General features: G+C 47.4%; 1 protein-coding gene across 2 annotated transcripts in view; it reads right to left on the bottom strand.

Moving 5' to 3' along the window:
- The window catches only part of MAEL (maelstrom spermatogenic transposon silencer), a 1,256,240-nt gene that overhangs the window by 463,468 nt on the left and 775,396 nt on the right, over positions 1-17,376 (bottom strand). For both annotated transcript variants that reach the window (XM_085621107.1, XM_085621108.1), the window contains one exon: positions 7,195-7,322. In XM_085621107.1, the coding sequence (XP_085477233.1) occupies positions 7,195-7,322 (128 nt within the window). The remainder of the gene's footprint in view (positions 1-7,194; positions 7,323-17,376) is intronic.

Genomic DNA, 17,376 nt, shown 5'->3' with positions numbered 1-17,376 from the left:
GCTGTCGTAATGATTGCTGTTGCTGGCCATACGAATAACGGTTGGATCCTTGATTATAGGGTCTGTATTGATTATTGCCCCATCGAAAATTGGAGGAGGTGCCGCGTCCGCGTGCACCACAAAAATGTTGCCTTTGAAATTGTAGATTTCCTAAAGATCTAGCTGTCTCAGTATCCTTCTTTATGGACTGGAGTGCCTCATCAACGTGACTTCCAAATAACGCCTCGCCGTCATAAGCCATGTTAAGGATCATGGACTGTACCTCCTGACGAAAGGATGTTGATCTTAACCATCCTTGCCTGCGCAGAGCAGCCGCTCCGGCAAGCTGACGGAAACCCGTGCAGGCGATGTCTACTGCACAATCAATTATCTCCGCCGATGCAGCTTCTCCCTCTTGGAGCAACTTCATTGCTTCCCCCTTAGATGGCTCCGGCAACTCTTGCAGCACATCTGAAATATCAGCCCACACTTGTCGGTCATAACGACCCAAGATGGCCAAGGCATTAGCTGCTCTAACCACAGTAGAGGCCATTGAGGAGAACTTACGCCCTATGGCATCCATTCGACGTCCGTCACGATCCGGTGGTGCGGTGATAGTCGACGCAGGATTTTTCGCCTTACGTTGCGCTGCCTGCGTAACGACTGACTCCGGTTTAGCCTGACCCGTGAGGCATGCTGGGGTTCCTATTGGTGCCTTATATTTCTTTTCTAATCGAGGTACCTGTGCCGGCAAGGTATTCGGTGTTTGCATCAACTTCTTGCCTTCTTCCCAAATAAATGCCACAATAGGAATAGCATGAGTCTGTTTAAAAGGTTGACTCTTGAAATCATAAAGGAAACAATCTTCCTCTCTGCGCTCCGTTGTCAGTTTAAAACGGTGCGACGCCCTCTCCATTAGTTGGTGAAAATTCGCTATGTCCACTGGAGGTGAATCCCCTGTTACTATCTGAGAGGGGGATGGTGTTTGCGCTTGGTAATTGTCCCACTCCGCCATATCATCGTCATCGTTATCCACATCCCCATTATCATCTGGGATTTCACCCTCTTCTGTTTCTTGCGGGACTTCCTCCGCAGGTTCATAGTGAGGCAACAACCTCTCTGGAACCTGTCTTGGTGGTGCAGACGGTAGCAGAGGTAAAGGACTTACAATTGGTATCGGTGGTATAGTTGCCGGAACCACAGGAGTTGCCGGCACCTCAGAACGTTGTGGAGATAGAGGAAAACGTTGGTTATAGTCGTCCAACATACGTTGGAGATTAGTTATGAGCGACAATGGAAGAGTCGCCGTTGTATGCTTCGCAGGGACCTGCTGCATGTAAACTGGATCTTCATCCTCACTGCTGTCATACTGGCACTTAATTATTAAGTCGGATGGGCTTTGCGCCGCTCCAAAAGACTCCGGTAAACCCTCGGACTCCTGATCAGAATCCGTAGCAAATAAAGGTGATGGAGGCTGCGCATCCTCTACAGGAATACTCTGTTCCTGCCTATCGAGGCTAGCACCCGTTGGTAATGGTGTCAAGGGAAAACCAGTGGATGATGAAAGCGACGCTGAAGTTGCGTGAGGTAGTTGTTCCCTCCTTGACCCTTGGGCAGATGATATCCTGTTCACCCTTATCTTTATGAAAGAACCTGCCGTTGACTGTTGCATGGTATGCACTGCGGACGTCTTCGGAGAAGGCCACATCGACGGAGCTGTCATCAAAGGAACGATGGTCGACGGAACATTCGTCGACGGAATCTGTGTCGACGAACTCGACGTCGACGGAGCCGACGTCGACGGAGCCGCCGTCGACGAACTCGACGGAGCCGCCGTCGACGAACTCTACGTCGACGGAGCCGCCGTCAACGGAGCCGACGAGGCTTTAGTCGACGAAGCCACCGCCGACGATCCCGTCGACGGGATCTTCTTCTTCGTCGACGGGGTGGACGCCGATGAGGTCGACGACGTCTTCGTCGGCGACACAGTTAGCGTTGACGGTACCTTTACCTTCTTCGACGACGACGATGATGTAATGGGCAAAACAGAAGTCACCGCCCTTGTAGTGCTGATGGTCACCGTCGACGAGGATAGCGTCGACAGAACACTCGTCGACGACAAGGCAGCTGAAGTCGTCGTCAGAGTCACCGTCGACGAACCTGATACTGCAGATCTCGTCGTCGGCAGCATCGTCGACGAGGCGGCCAGTCTTTTTCCTGAGGACTGGGAAGTAGACGCCTCTACAGCCTGAGAACTATGTCCCGAAGGCGACAAAACAGTAGGTGAGACAGCAGATGTAACAGCTGTCAGAGTCAAAGACAGTTTCTTTTTCTTCAGGAATGGAGATGATAATTCCTGCACACTACTGCGCTTAGAGGCTGTCTGAGAACGGCCAGAAAGAAGGCTTTCCATGTCTGAAACTGGGTCTTCTTTATCCTTGAGTCTCTGTAGCCATAATAGGAGACGGCCTTCTCTGTCTTTTAAAGTCTTTGTAGAAAAGGTTCTACAAAACTTACATTTCATGATCTGGGTACAAACAGTAAATACACTTACTGTGTGGGTCCTCAGAAAATAAACGCAGCTTTCCACACAAAGAACAAGGTCTAAACAAAGATCTCTTACTTGAAGACATTCTGACTGACTAGAAAAAACTGAGCAGAGCTCAGGGAGACTCCCTGTCACACGACGTGCGGTAGAAAATCTGAGGTGAGGAGCTCTGAGGAGAAGGTTCTGGAGAGGTGCTGGCGCCTGATTGGCCGGAGTTCGGACTAACATAATGACAGTGATAGACTGCAAATGTCTTTTTTCTCTCTCCATGTATCCCTATGGAGTTTTCATATAGGTACATTATTGGTGTTTTTTTACACCTGTATAGCCCTATTTATGTGATTATTTATGTATATGATACTATATATATATTGCTATTTTATTTACCGTGGGACTCCCACTCCGACGATGGGGAATATTCAAGCATGTGAATCTATGAAAGACACCCCAATACTGGAGAACAAAGGTTCGTCGTCGCAGAGGTCACTAGCCAACGGGCCAGCAACCGGATAACTCGAGCAACTCCGGTGCAGAAGGGCCCCACGCAGAACACGTGAAGTGTGGGGAGCTGATCTTCTTTGCAGATGGTGCTCGGGATGGGGGCTTCTCAATACCCCGCCTCGAGGAAGCCTCAGAAGTCACACTAGTCAGGTACTAGCCACTTTTCCCAAGTCGCCGGTCCCACACCCCTCGTCGCCTCCACGGGTCTCAGCTTCGCTGTAGATGTGGATCTGGATCTGGTTCAGAAAATCTGGAAGTCTCGGCACTGGTCGGTCTCTGCAGTTGTCCCTCGTAGGATCAGTCGCAAAGCAAGCAGCGGTTGCTGGATGGTGCCTGGTTGCCCAGGGTGGTCACTATGAGAAGTTGGCCTGATGTATGATGTCACTAGTTCTAGTGTACACCTTATATCAGTCCAAACAACCCTTATGGTGATTGGTTGTAAAGTCAACCTTATAGACCAGCTATCCTAGTGGTAGCATGGACAAGAGCTGTCTTAGGCTAAACTCTGATTGGCATGTGAAGCCAGCTGTGATACCATATATAATCCCTTGAATACCAAATGAAAGGACACCACAACAGGTATATATATATAAAATAAAGTGTACTTATTCTAGTCAAACCCTCAGCACTCTTTAGGAGATTAGAGGTAAGTACAACACAGTCTTATTTAAGCATACATTAAGTCACACAGGTAAGTAATACAGTTAGGCCCTAGGCGCCACACAAACCATATACTAAAGAAGTGGTATAAGTGTAGGAGAGTAGGGTCTGCTTTTTATGTTCACCCCCACTTTTTGCTTTTGCTTTACTGGTTTTCGACTTAGATGTGGCTGTGGGCCTGCTAATTAGACCCACAGCCCTGCTGTTCTCTCTCTAAATTGATACTATGTACTTTAGGTGCATAACCCATTTGGATAGGATCACCTTATTGGCCCCTGTACAGTGTACCCTAGGTACCCAGGGCATAGGTGTACCCTAGGCCTACCAGGGGCTGCAGCATGTATTATGCCACCCCTGGCCTGGCCTTCCATTATGACACAACTGGCTGATCACTCAGCTGGGGCAAGGTTGTGTAATCACCCCTTGCTTAGGTGTAGTATCCCTATACCTAACTTACATATAGACACATGTGTACCTATCAGCCACTCCTATGGCAGGCCTTAACAATCCTGGAGGCAGAGTGCTTGGTAACATGTGAGATGGTGCTCTAGCATGAGCTAAGCCTGTCTGCAGCTTTCGGAACCATGTCCTTATAGCTGTTCTATGATATAGCCTACCATATACTCTTAAAGTGCCTTATAATCTTAAACGGTTATGGTAACTATGGTTTGGCTTTATCAAAACCTGTCGTGTAAGGTGTCTAACACTTTGGAATAATACCCCCATCCCATTTCTGGGGATGAGGATATTATCCCTCCCTTCTAGAGGGAGAAGATATGTTGTAACCTACTTACCCGGTTAAAGTTAACCAAAGCCTCAGCATCACAAAATGGATGCTGCTGCCACAGACACGAGTCTGACCTCCTGCTGCTGGGAGTGATCCCGGCAAGGGAGGCTTGGACAATAGGTTTCCTGCCTTGGGAGGTGCGAGCACCACCCCAGACAGGCCTTAGTGTATTGGGGCAGGGAGGGATGAATAGAATGAGACATGCCTGGGGCACACAAGGTGTCCCGTGCATAGTCCAGTTCAAACCGGTGCTGGGGCACTCCAGCCCCAGTCCTGGCGCGAAACTGGACAAAGGGAAGGGGGTGTAACCACCCCCCTCCCAGGTCCCACCCATAAGGCGTGACCTAGCAGGTAACCCAGCCCCCAGATTTGGATAAGAGTGGTAGCTGGGCCCCAGGAGATTAGATTATCCTGAACCTGCAACTTGAATAGAAACTCTGGACCTTCGACATTCGACGAAAGAAGAAGACTGAAGAATCTCCCTTGTGGCCAAGGAGTGGCTACTCTGTGCAAACAGGCACCATCAAGAGACTACCCTTTGCTTTGCCCAAGTTCTACGAGGAACCGACTGCAGAGCCCGACAAGAGCCTTGACTTCCAGACTTCTCCGACCCTGATCCACATCCACAGCCGAGCTGAGATCCGTGGAGGCGACGAGAGACGTGGGACCGGCTACCTGGGAAAAGTGGCTAGTATCTTCAAGCGCAGCTTCTGAGGCACCCTCGAAGTTGTGCACCGGGGATTGAGAAGCCCCAACCCCAAGCACCATCTGCACCGAAGATCAGCCCCCCACACTCCAAGAGTCCTGCGTGGGGCCCTTCTGCATTTTCCTGCTTGCCGCGTCTGTCCGGTTGCTTGCCCGCTGGCTAGTGGCCTTTGTGACGACGCATCCTGAAATCTTCACCGCTGGTTTGGCTCCTCCAGACTGGCTGCCGCTTCTTTGCAAAAGAGAAGCACCCCAGACCTTCCTGGTCTGCACCAGAAGCAAGTCCTCCGTTCTTCGTGGGTTCCGCTTGCCAAGGCTTGGTGAGTCCTAGTCCAACTTGACGCCGCCGACAGCAAGAGCCTTCGTGGGACAGCTCACCTCCTGGTCCTGGTCGTCCGACGTTCCCTGGTCCTCGTGGCTGCAACGACAAGCTTCACCTTCACCTGCAATCTTCACGACATTGCCTGGTTCCTTCCTGGTTCCACGTGGTCACTGGCTAGTGACCTTGACTCTGTCCCTTCTGCTTGCAGGTCTCCTCTCTTCTTGATCCCAGCCTTGGGATCCACCGGACACTCTTCACTGACTGCCTGTCAGCAACTTTCCTTCAGGCATCCATAGAAGTCCACAACGAAACCCGACGCAAGTTCACACCTATGCACCCGCAGCCCGTGGGCTAGGTAACTTGGGTGCTTCGGTGCTCAAAAGGGTAGTGACTATCCTAGGGTCTAGTTTCCGGGTCTCCACTCTCTAGCTGCTTCAGAAGTGTCCTTAAACTGTTTATTTCTAAACTGTACTATTTCTATCGACTATACGCATTACGCGTGAGTGTTTCCACTCTGCACCTGAAACCCGTGGGCCTCCCACTTCCTAACTGTTGCTAGTGTAGTGTAGCCCCAGCGATTCCCTAGGCCTATCCTATTTCCATGACAGTGGTCCTTATACCACTTCTTTAGTATATGGTTTGCGTGGCCCCTAGGGCCTAACTGTATTACTTACCTGTGTGACTTAATGTATGCTTAAATAAGACTGTGTTGTACTTACCTCTAATCTCATAAAGAGTGCTGAGGGTTTGACTAGAATAAACACACTTTATTTTATATATATATATATATATATCTGTTGTGGTGTCCTTTCATTTGGTATTCAAGGGATTATATATGGTATCACAGCTGGCTTCACATGCCATTCAGAGTTTAGCCTAAGACTGCTCTTGTCCATGCTACCACTAGGATAGCTGGTCTATAAGGTTGACTTTACAACCAATCACCATAAGGGTATTTGGACTGATATAAGGTGTACACTAGAACTAGTGACATCATACATCAGGCCAACTTCTCACAGTGGCACACAGTCCAGACATATTATTTGAAACCCCACGTCGGAGCATGCAGAAGGAGAAAGTTGATGAAATTGATGTGCATCTCAGGGGTGAGGTTTATATGCGGCTCCACTCTGTCATGTCTGAGGCAGTGCTGAGCCATTTTGGAGTTGAACCATTACACCTATAGACACATGGAAGAACTGCTATAAAAACTTCCAGTATGGTGCCAGGGGATATTCTAAAGGTGAGAAATCTGAGCTTAGAAATATCCATAAAACAGTTAGACTTTACTGCCACACAGTGCACCTTATGGTGAGAAAGTGTTTGCCTTGCAGACAAAGTAAACCATTTTTGGATTTATTAGGCTAGTAAAGAGTACCTGAGCTTAGTATTTGTCAGAATTTAAAAACATTTGCAGCTATTGTTGCATATTCTGTAGTGGCATTTGAAACTAACTTTTGAAAATAAGAATAAGAGACTAGTACAAACAATGGATTTAATCTATCAACAAACATCCTTTACTGTAAAACCACAGAGCCCAGGTGCAACTTAAGAGTTCAGCTGCTATTCCGCAAGTGTGTAAACTGCTAGCTTGAAAAGCCAATGAAGGAGCAGATACCTGAAATCTACAGACAGATAACAAAACCTGCACAAGTTGTTAAATAAATTCGTTAACAAGATGAAGCAACATACCTTACAGTAAATAGGTTGGAAACTCCTAAGACTTGGATTGACAAATGTGCAAAGGTCACGAAAAAGGTTGCGATATCTGCCGTTGGCCAGCTCAAAGCCTGAAAGAGGAATCTGGTGGGTACTATCACCTGCAAAAAATGGGTAAAAGTGAGTCGGATCGAAAAATAAAGCATTCTACAAGACACCAGGCAGAATCAACAGATGGCACAAAGAAGCACTAGACATTTACTTTGCACTGTACATAAAATGCAAAACAAGCGGCAATATAGCAATAAACCGATTTGATTGAAACCGGAAAAGTGCAATACTATTCACTAAGTTGAAGCTAAAAGTGAACATTTTAATAAATATATATGCTTATTTACATACACCGAGAGACTTTATATTGCATGAAAACACAAGTGATTAGCAGGACATAAAAACAATTGTAATAGATTTTGTTTTCTTACACTAAGTGATAAAAGATAGAAGCAATCCAATAGGCAAATCCAAGTGGTGCATATCCGTAAATAAAGTCATTGTGTCAAAACATTAAACAATCCAATAAAAGAAACAATTGAACATTTAAGATATAAAGCACAAACGTCTTCATTTGTTAGCTTTTATTCATGGGGCAAAACAGAGGTCGAAAACGCAGGAGAACTAGGGTGTTTTGGCCTAAGCAGCCTTTCATCATCTCAACCTCTTGAAATTCAGATACTCTTGATCGCTTGTGACTAACATGTCCAAAGCGTACCTTTTTAAACCTGTTAAGATGGAGTGTCCATGCACTCGGGCATTTTGCTGCTCTATAAGAGAAAACAAATTATATATATATTTTTTAGCGTATTGTTTGTGACCATGTTGCACTTCTCTTCAGCACCTGGCAGTTTTTCATTGATTTAATCACAACCCTCTGCAAAAATCATATCTCAATTCACTCTTGAGTTCTGGGATCATACTGGGAGGATATTTCAAAACTGTGTTTCAAGAACACCTTTCAACAAAATCCGTGTACTACCCTGTCACGGGATGATTCAGCACAATAGAAAACTTTTAAGGGAATGTTAGTTTTACAGGAAATTTCATGTGGGGGCCTCAGAGCCCACAGCGCCTATAGCGAATCACGAAGGGTGAGCAGGAGCCCCCGCGCTCTATTTAGCACTTACCCTACCCACTGCTTGGGCCACCCCCCTAAATATCTGCACATGCAGTGGTTGAAGTGGGGGGAAAACAGTAGGGGAAATATGGATGGAGATTCAGAGGGCGGGAATAACCAGAGAATCGGATCAGTGTGCGGAGTCATGTGTGGCCAGAATGCGCAAAACATTCCAATTTTTAGGACGAGACTGCGAGATCTGCTGTAATCAGTCTGTATGCATCAAGTCCATCCCCTTTTTTGCCATTGTTTTTCATTTGTCTAGGTCAGTGTCTTTTAAAAATCCCTGCTTGCTAATTGTAAGTCCCGCCTCTTTCTCCCTTTTGTTCCTCCCACAGAGCAGGGACTAAGTATCATTATCATTAGTATAATTCCACTCTGGTTCTTTTAATCTGTTCTATGGGGGACTCTGTATTTCTTGGTTTCCTGCTCTGTTACTGTTTATCTGTGTTCAGCTTCAGTGCCCTAGCTGCAGACATTTAAATAAAGTATTTCTCCTCCCACCCCTGCTAACGCTACAGTTGTGTTACTGCTGCTTTCCCTGCCATGTATCCCGCTCCCTTGCTTGTTTTAGTTGCTTTCAGACCAAACATTTTGGGAATTTTCCCTTTTGTTCTTATTAAACTTCTGTATGCACTTTGGGCTGCGTTTTTTGTTCAGAATCCAAGAATGAGTTTTGACGTGAACTTTTCACACTTGAATATAAAAGTATGTTTATTTGAACCAAAAGGCAGTTTTTTGGGTTAATAAGTTTTTTCTAGGTCAAGCATTTGAGACCTGTTGTAATTTCTTGTGTTGGCTTAAAGCCATCCCCCTGCTTTTCATTTGTTTGTATCCGTGTCCTTCAAAAATCCTTGCTAGCCAGTGGTCAGTCCTGCCTCTTTGTCCCTCCTTTCTCTCTTCCGTTCCTCTCATGGAGCAGGGACTAAGTACTGTCTCATCACAGTTCTTTGTCTGTTCTCTGAGGAACTACTTTTGTTCTTCGTTTCATGCTCTGTTTCCGTTTGCCTGTGTGCAGTTTCGGGGCCATAGTTCATTACATTTAAATTAGTTTTCCTCCCACCCACCTCCCTCTAATTTCACAGTTGTATTGGGGATATGTCTTGTTTACAATGGCAGCAATTTAACCTTCACCATACCAGGATACACACGCTACTCGCAGCAATATAGGGGGCTTCTCTTGCTCGCCTGCGCGCCAAGCACTTTCAGTTTTATTTATCACAATGTTAGCAATTTGACTTTTGACGTCCCCCACCAGCGTTTGTCACTCAACACACCGAACACACTTTCAGTTTTATTATTTCCCTTTACAGCCTTCAGGGTAAAACAAAATAAACCGTGCCAGGCAGCGTAACCCCAGAAAACCACGGAAGCGAATAATGGTTGCTTGGAGTCTTTCTGGGTGGAGCAGAGATCTGCACGTGATCGTCCCTTATCTCACATGTTTAACTGCAGTAGTTTCATCTTCTGTAAAGCACAGCACACATTAGGAACACGCTTCAGGCTATTTCTCCTGCTCCTTTCTAGCTGTGCACACTGGTGTAGCCGAATAAACGCTTCCTCTTAATTTCTCATTTTACTAAAGCTGAATATTAAACACTGCCCTCTGCCACCGATTCTCTGAAGAGGTGGCCCACTCAGCGTAAGGCAAGCACCGTAGCATGAGCTCTCTTCTGGGTTTCCGTGGTCTATTTTAACAGCTCTCCTCACCTCCTGTTCTCTCCACCCACTCTTTTAGCTCCTCATTGCTCGTCTCTGGCATCTGCCATGGCCAGTTTAGCCTGAAAGCGCGAAACCCAACGCAGCATACACTAGGGTGGGAGGACGGCACGCAGATTCCCTTCTGACTCCCTCGTTTGGAAAACCACTATACCAAACCCTGGAAGTTAATCGGCACGATGATGCCGTGCTAGATGTGTTAATTGACAAGGTTTTAGTCAAAGGGAAGCATGCCAGGGCTGTCATGATTCCCATTAATGAATTAGAAATACTGAAAACAAGGTGGGAAGGATTGCAGTAAATACTCAACAAATGCCTAAGTAACGGTATTGTTTCCAACTACATGCCAAAGCATTTGCATACCTTTAAATTCCAATTTTTGCACGCGCGTTTCTCAAAGTTTCAAAACACATTCCCCACTTTTTCCCTTCACGTCCCCAGCAGTATCTGTAAAATGCGTGCGTTTGAGTAATGAAAGCTCAGCGACTGCTTTGAAAACACTCAGAAGCCGTTTGTTGTCGAGCAAGTAGTGTGAACAACAAATGGAGTAACAAAAAAACAAACAGAAACAGTCACGAACAACGTGAAATAAAACCCTTCAAACTGATCTTCCACTAAATGCACCGACTATAATTACACATAAAGGGACACGCAAAATATATGGATGAAGAAACAGCTGTAACACTTCACCATAATTCAATCTTTCTTTACTAAATTAAACGTACAAAAGATTTTACATTCGGCTGGCAAACCAAAAGCAAATCACTAGTCACCAACTGAATTATCAGCAGCTAACCCAGTCTGGTGCCAGGGGATGGACTTGAAGTCATTTAACAATGAAGGGGGGTGGGTTACGCCTTTAATGAAAGGCTGTGAAAAAGATGCATAAATTAATTTGTCTCTTGCGTTATTTGTGGTGCACTATTTTTCTGTTCTTTATTGGTTAAGTATTTTCTAAGCACAGAACATTCCAGCAAGCTTGGCATACAAGGGAAAAACTTAAGGCTGACAATTTGGTAGATTTAGATTTATAACTGCCAAGGCCACGATTCTGGGCAAATTGCAGTTACAAACAGCTGTGTCAGTTCCAAAGGAAGCAAAAGCAAAATACAGTATGGATGAATCGACTGCAATTCCTCCAGAAAAAACAAATAATGGTCCAAGTATATGCAACAAGTAAATTTTGGGCAGGGCGTCATTAGCACGCTATTAAAAAAGGTCATCACTTTTATCACCATTGTTATTACACATGTCGGTACTTAATTTTCTGACAGCATGTTGAACTCTGAAATGCAATCAACAATGAACCAAAGCAGAATTATTGCCACTCTGTAATATCTATGTTTGAAGAAACTGAAAATAACCAACAAAGAAAGTTTGGCTTTCACAGCATGTACATACCATCAAAAGGACAAAATGCAAACAATCTCTTAATCCCATTTCTAAGTGATCAGCTGTCTTCTCAATTCCCGCAGAGATTGCATGATTAAAGGAAGGTCCAATGCATGGAGTACATGGGTACCCTTTCCTCTATTTGGAAATATTTACCTGCATTAACTTTGCAACAGAGGTTGCGAACACTGGAAAGATTTTGCACCAATGAATTTTCACAATCATTGACTTGAAACTGTCACAATTAGGTGTAGCTGATCACAACAATCATTCCATTTGTAATAAAAATGGTGGTTGCAAGATAAGGGGTGAATGCTATCCACAGAGGATGACAAGTACAGTCCCATCACCAATGCCTTTTATTTTTGCAAGTGTTTTTTAAACTCATAAATAAATGGCATTGTTGGAGGGAGGCATTGCCTGCAACCGATGGAGACAGACGCGAGCTGAGGAGCTCAGCATGCAGTCTCCCCGTAAACATTGATCCGGATCCCCTGAAAAAACCGGGAGAGCCGAAAATAGCATCCCAGGACTCTGGAACGGATCTGCTGTTGCTGACTGAGCCCTGAACTGCCGTTGTTGCCGTACCGGGAAGAAACTCGGCGATTCCTGTCCTGAAGGGCCCGCGCACAAGATGGCGCATGCGATATAACCGCTGTCGCTGCCTCTGCTCCGCGAGGCTCGTGGCCACGTACGGACCAGTTGAGAACAATATCCATGTCATTGGGATACCCGAAAAACACAGAGGGGTCCAACATGGTCAAGCACCTGGAGGACTGGCATCGAACCGAGGTGGCCACAGAGGGCCTCTCCCCCTTCTATGCCCTCGTGCAGGCCCACGGAGTGCCGGCTAGGCCGCCAAAACCAGGGGCCCCTCCCCAACCAGTGGTGGCTAGACTGTTACACTTTCGTGATAGAGACCATATCCTACAGTGTGCTCGTCAAAAGCGAACGCTCAACATAGACAACAATACTTTCATGATCTTCCCAGACTTTACAAGAGAGGTGCAGCGGAACAGGTCTCATTCTCTGCTGTCAAGATCAAACTTCGCAAGCTGAACTCATCCTATACGATGCTTTTTCCCCGCTCGACTCAGTGTCGGACCCAGCGGGAGTACACTTCAATTCCCCACAAGAAACCTTGGATTGGTTAGAAGTCGTGATGTCGCACAGTCGGGCCGGTTCTAGCTCTCCTCCGGGGGAGGGAGAACGTAGACTCACACCGATCGGAATCCTCATTAAAACACAGCGACACTGACCGCTTAAGGTCCAACATGCCGGAAGTAACGCCCCAAACAGTGGACGACCTTGTGTAGGGAGCATGGCTTGCCCCTTGTGCGGATCCTCCCGGGACCAGACGTCCCTGCGACGCAAGTGCAGCTTCCAAAAACTGATGGCTTCCCTTTCTTCTGACCTTTAGGTAACATCCAGCTGAAAGGGGGCATACAGACTGGAACACTCAGCAGGGAGGCAGCATTGCGGGGTGTATTGCGGGTTTCTTAGTGGGAGTCGGCCGCTACCTTGTTCACTTGACGATGGTTGGAGTTATTGCAATTTGGATGGGGACACCTCGTTGGCTACTTGTCCTGGGGAGGGGGAGTTGGGGTTTCATTAGTTTTTTTTTTTTTTTAACGGGGACCTAGGCCTGTCACGGAGGGGGATCTTTTCAAGGTCTGCATGAGCAGAGAGCAGCAATGGGACCCCCATTAGGATTGGCGTGTCTTGTAGAATGTGACGGGTATGCACTCTATGGTTAGGCGCCACAAGATACACTCCTACCTGATTCGCAGAGGCATTCAAATAGCACTCCTGCAAGAAACTCATCTCCTGGCACCAGAAGGGAAGGCACTACTGTGCCTTTGGAGGGGTCAGGTTTACTATACCACGTACTCTGCTTATGCAAGAGGGGTATTGATATGGGTACGAGCGGGGGTCCCCTTTCAATGCACATCATAGGTGATAGACCCAGATGGCAGATTTGTGGCGGTGACCGAGAAACAAGACGGGAGGTACCTTACCCTGGATAGCATATTCGCACCTAATGTGGACCAACCGGCCTTCTCCTCATTATCACGAAGGTTAGTGAACATACTCACAGGATCACTGCTATTAGGGGGAGACTTCAACTGCACCACTGATGTTACCCTAGACTGCTCTCACCCACCACTCCAACGCACCTGCACATAAGGTCGCCGAGTCACCTTGTAACTGGCAACAGAAATGGGGCTTGATCGATACCTGGAGGGTGGGGCACCCAATGGACCAGGATTATTCCTTCTTTCTGCCCATCATGACTTACATGTTCGATTGGATGCCATTTTTTCTGTTCACTGATGTCCATGGGGGGTTTGGGGATGGGGGGGGGGAGGGGGGGATTAGCTGTAGTGATTACCTCACCAGGACACACTCCCACCACAATCCTCTCCTGGCTCGGTTGCAATGGTCGCGTACACGCCCCACAATTCCCACCTGGCGCTTGCGCAAGGAGGCCCTTGAGGATCAGGTCTTCCGTATCACTATTGGCGCAGCCATCACGGAATACTTAAAGACCAACGAGGGCACAGCTACATCCACGAATATGGAATGGGACGCCTGCAAGGTAGCGCTCAGAGGGCAATGCATATCAGAATTAGTAGGAGTCACGAAGGTCCTCCTCCGGGATATTCAGCGGGATGACGAACGCCTGCGTATCCTGGAAAGGGAAAGACCTGGAAACCCGGACAAGCACCGGGAGATGCTAGAAGCAAGGGAAGCTGTGGCCGCACATGTGGAACGCCTGCGCTGTTTCGATTACAAGACTTGTATAACGAGGGCACACTCAGAATGAGATAAGTCAGAGGCCCGCTTGGCTGGCAAACCTGGCTAGACGAGGGTCAACTATACTGGAACTCAGATCAGAGGGGTACCACTATGCACGATCAACAGGGAATCAATAATCTATTCTTTGACTATTATACTGAGCTATACCAAAACCGATTGGCCCCATCTGAGGTTGAGCTGCAGGAGTTCACAGAAGAGGTGGACCTGCCTAAGCTTGATGAAGATGCTGCAACTTTACTGGGTCGCGAAATTGAAATTCGAGAGGTGGGCGGCGCCATTAAAAGTATGGCCCGTAACAAAACCCCGGGCACTGATAGCCTCCAGGTAGAATTCTGCCTCACCTACATTGACCTCCTGCCTCCCACACTCACCCGTCTATACAATGATGCCAAGAAGATTGGCAAACTACCGGTCTCCACTAGGGAGGCGATCATAATTCCTCTCCTTGAACCGGGCATCCAGGCATGGGACAGAACTACATATTGCCCCTTGTCCATGCTTAACCTCGATTATAAAATACTAAGCAAGATCCTAGCCTCCCGGCTGCTCCCCCACATGACCTTCCTCATCCAGGCTGACCAGTCCAGGTTCATCCCTCACAGGAGCACGGCCCTAAATGTGAGAAGACTCTTGCATATCTTGGAAGCAGATTCCTACAACCTTGACACTGCTGCAATATTCGCAGTAGACATGGAAAAAGCCTTTGATAGTTTAGATGGAACTTGGTCCAGAGTTTGAAACGTGGTACGCTGACTCCACCGATAGGGTCAGGACGGGAGGAATAGTATCAGAGGCATGCAAGGTGGGACGGGGCACTCGCCAGGGATGTCCCATCTACCCGCTGTTTGAAATGGCGGAGGAACCCATGTGCTAGACTGGGGCGACCATACCGGGGACTTGATGCTCACGGACAAATGCATAATATAGCAATTTATGCAGATGATCTCCTCTTCCTTGCCGACTCGGGGGAGGCCTTATTGGGGGCAAAGAAGCTGCTTCACGACCTCAGCAGAGTGGCAGGGATAAAAGCGAATTGGTCAAAATCATACCTATTCCCAGCGCGAGGGAATAGGCTGGGCCCAAAAACACACGGAGGGAGTGAACTGGGAAGACAGATGCTTGCCCTATTTACTACGACCAAGAGGACATTAGTGAAGGTAACATTGGGAAGGCCATCAGAGAGACTAGGGCCAAATTTGAATTTTGGGGTTCCCTCCCCCTGTCTCTAGCAGGTCGAATGGCACTACTCAAAATGGTGACCCTCCCACAGCTCCTAGATCTCTTCGGTACCCTCCCGATCTGGGTTCCGGCTCCCTACGTCAAACAACTCTGTACAATGATTACTGCTTTCCTGTGGGCCAAGGATAGGAGCAGGGTAGCCCTCAATACACATATGCGCCCTCGAGCAGAGGGGGGTTCGGCGGTCCCAGACTATGAAACCTATTATTTAGCGGCCCAATTCCAATGGCTCACACAATGGGTTGAGCTGGCCACTAGAAGGGACCCCTGATGGTTTTGTCTCATAGTACTGCGATTCCAGATTGGTCCTCTGTCCCTCACCCTAGAGTTTACCACAGTGCGGAAATGCTGGAACAGGTACCTGCAGAGAGCCTCGATCAAGTGCACCTATGCCCCAGAGATACCATTACAGATGTGCAGGGTCCTACCACACGGGGCAACTTGGCATAAATTGGAGGATTGAACTACTATGGGAGACCTTTACGAGGGTGGAGCCCTACTCCCGTTTGATGAGCTGCGGGCCTGTTACGACTTGCCTGGGGGCGACTTCTTACAGTATACGGCCCTCACGACAGCTATTAGGAAACATTGGGAAAGGTTGATAGAACCGCCCACCTCTATGGGATGTCAATATGTGGTAATGGCGGAGGGCACATTCAATGCAGTGACATGTCTCAACAGACGCATGACATGGAATCCCCCACCCCCCCTCTATCTGCTCTAAAGCATGGGATGAACTGGTGGAGAGCGCTTGTAAGAGCACAAGGAATGCGAGGTTCCAGTTAATACACTTCCATATTCTACACAGAGCGTACCTTACCACGGTGAAACTGCATGCATATTTTCCAACCCACCCTGCGACTTGCCCGAGATGTACGGCAGACAATGCAGATTTTAAACACATGCTATGGGATTGCCCGGTCCTAGATAATTATTGGGAGGAAGTGACCACTACCGTCAGACATTACAGACAGGGACCTAGACCCATCCATGGCTCACTGCATTCTACATTGGTTTCCTCATACTTCAAAAAACAAAATCACTAGTAAACTTATAGATCTGGGTTTCTTACTAGCCAAGAGAACCATCACCACTCACTGGAAAGAGCAGCGGACCCCTAGTGTCACCAAATGGAAGGCGGATCTACTGAAATGGGTTGAGTGTGAGGGAGTGATTAGGTTACAGATTGCGAACCGCACGGGGAGTGAAAAAGAGATGGAAAGGGCGAGAGCTTGGGAACTGCTTGTCGTAGCGCTCAGGACTCCTGAAAGCGTTGGTGAAGAAGCACCTGTGAATGACCCGTAGCAGCGGTAGATTAGCGAATGACACACTGGGCACCCACCCTGTGTTGGCTCCTCAGGAAGCAGAGTGGCGCTTGTCCTATATAGATCTGTTTCCACTTAATTTCCCCTCATTCCAATGAGTCGCCCTATTGCGATTATAACTCTCCGGATCCTGTGTAGTCCGCACTTAAGTGGCACGCCTAGGGGGGTGGGGAGTGGAGGTAGGGGGGAGGGGGGATAGAGGGTTGAATTTTTTTTCTTTCCACGATTGGTCAAGGACTATTGCACAGAACTTACTCATGGAATTGCCTGCGCCGGGGGTTTGGCCTGCCCATACATTATGACACCATAACTGTGCCTTAAATTATCTGCTTGAAACTGGACATCTGATAAATGCCTGGGGTATGTAACCGGAACCCCTTGTTCCTTTCTTTATTTTATTGCCTCTTTGGATATTTGGAAATTAATAAAATTGTGTTTAAAAAATGGCATGGTTATTTACAATGCCAATAAATCTCACAATTGCAAGACCTATTGCATTGCAAATGCGTGTTTTACATTGCTTTCAGCCCAGCCCATGTTTTGGGAATG

Source organism: Triturus cristatus, chromosome 8 (genome assembly GCF_964204655.1).
Source record: "Triturus cristatus chromosome 8, aTriCri1.1, whole genome shotgun sequence".
Taxonomy (NCBI): domain Eukaryota; kingdom Metazoa; phylum Chordata; class Amphibia; order Caudata; family Salamandridae; genus Triturus; species Triturus cristatus.
This window is presented reverse-complemented; position numbering and strand designations above follow the sequence as displayed.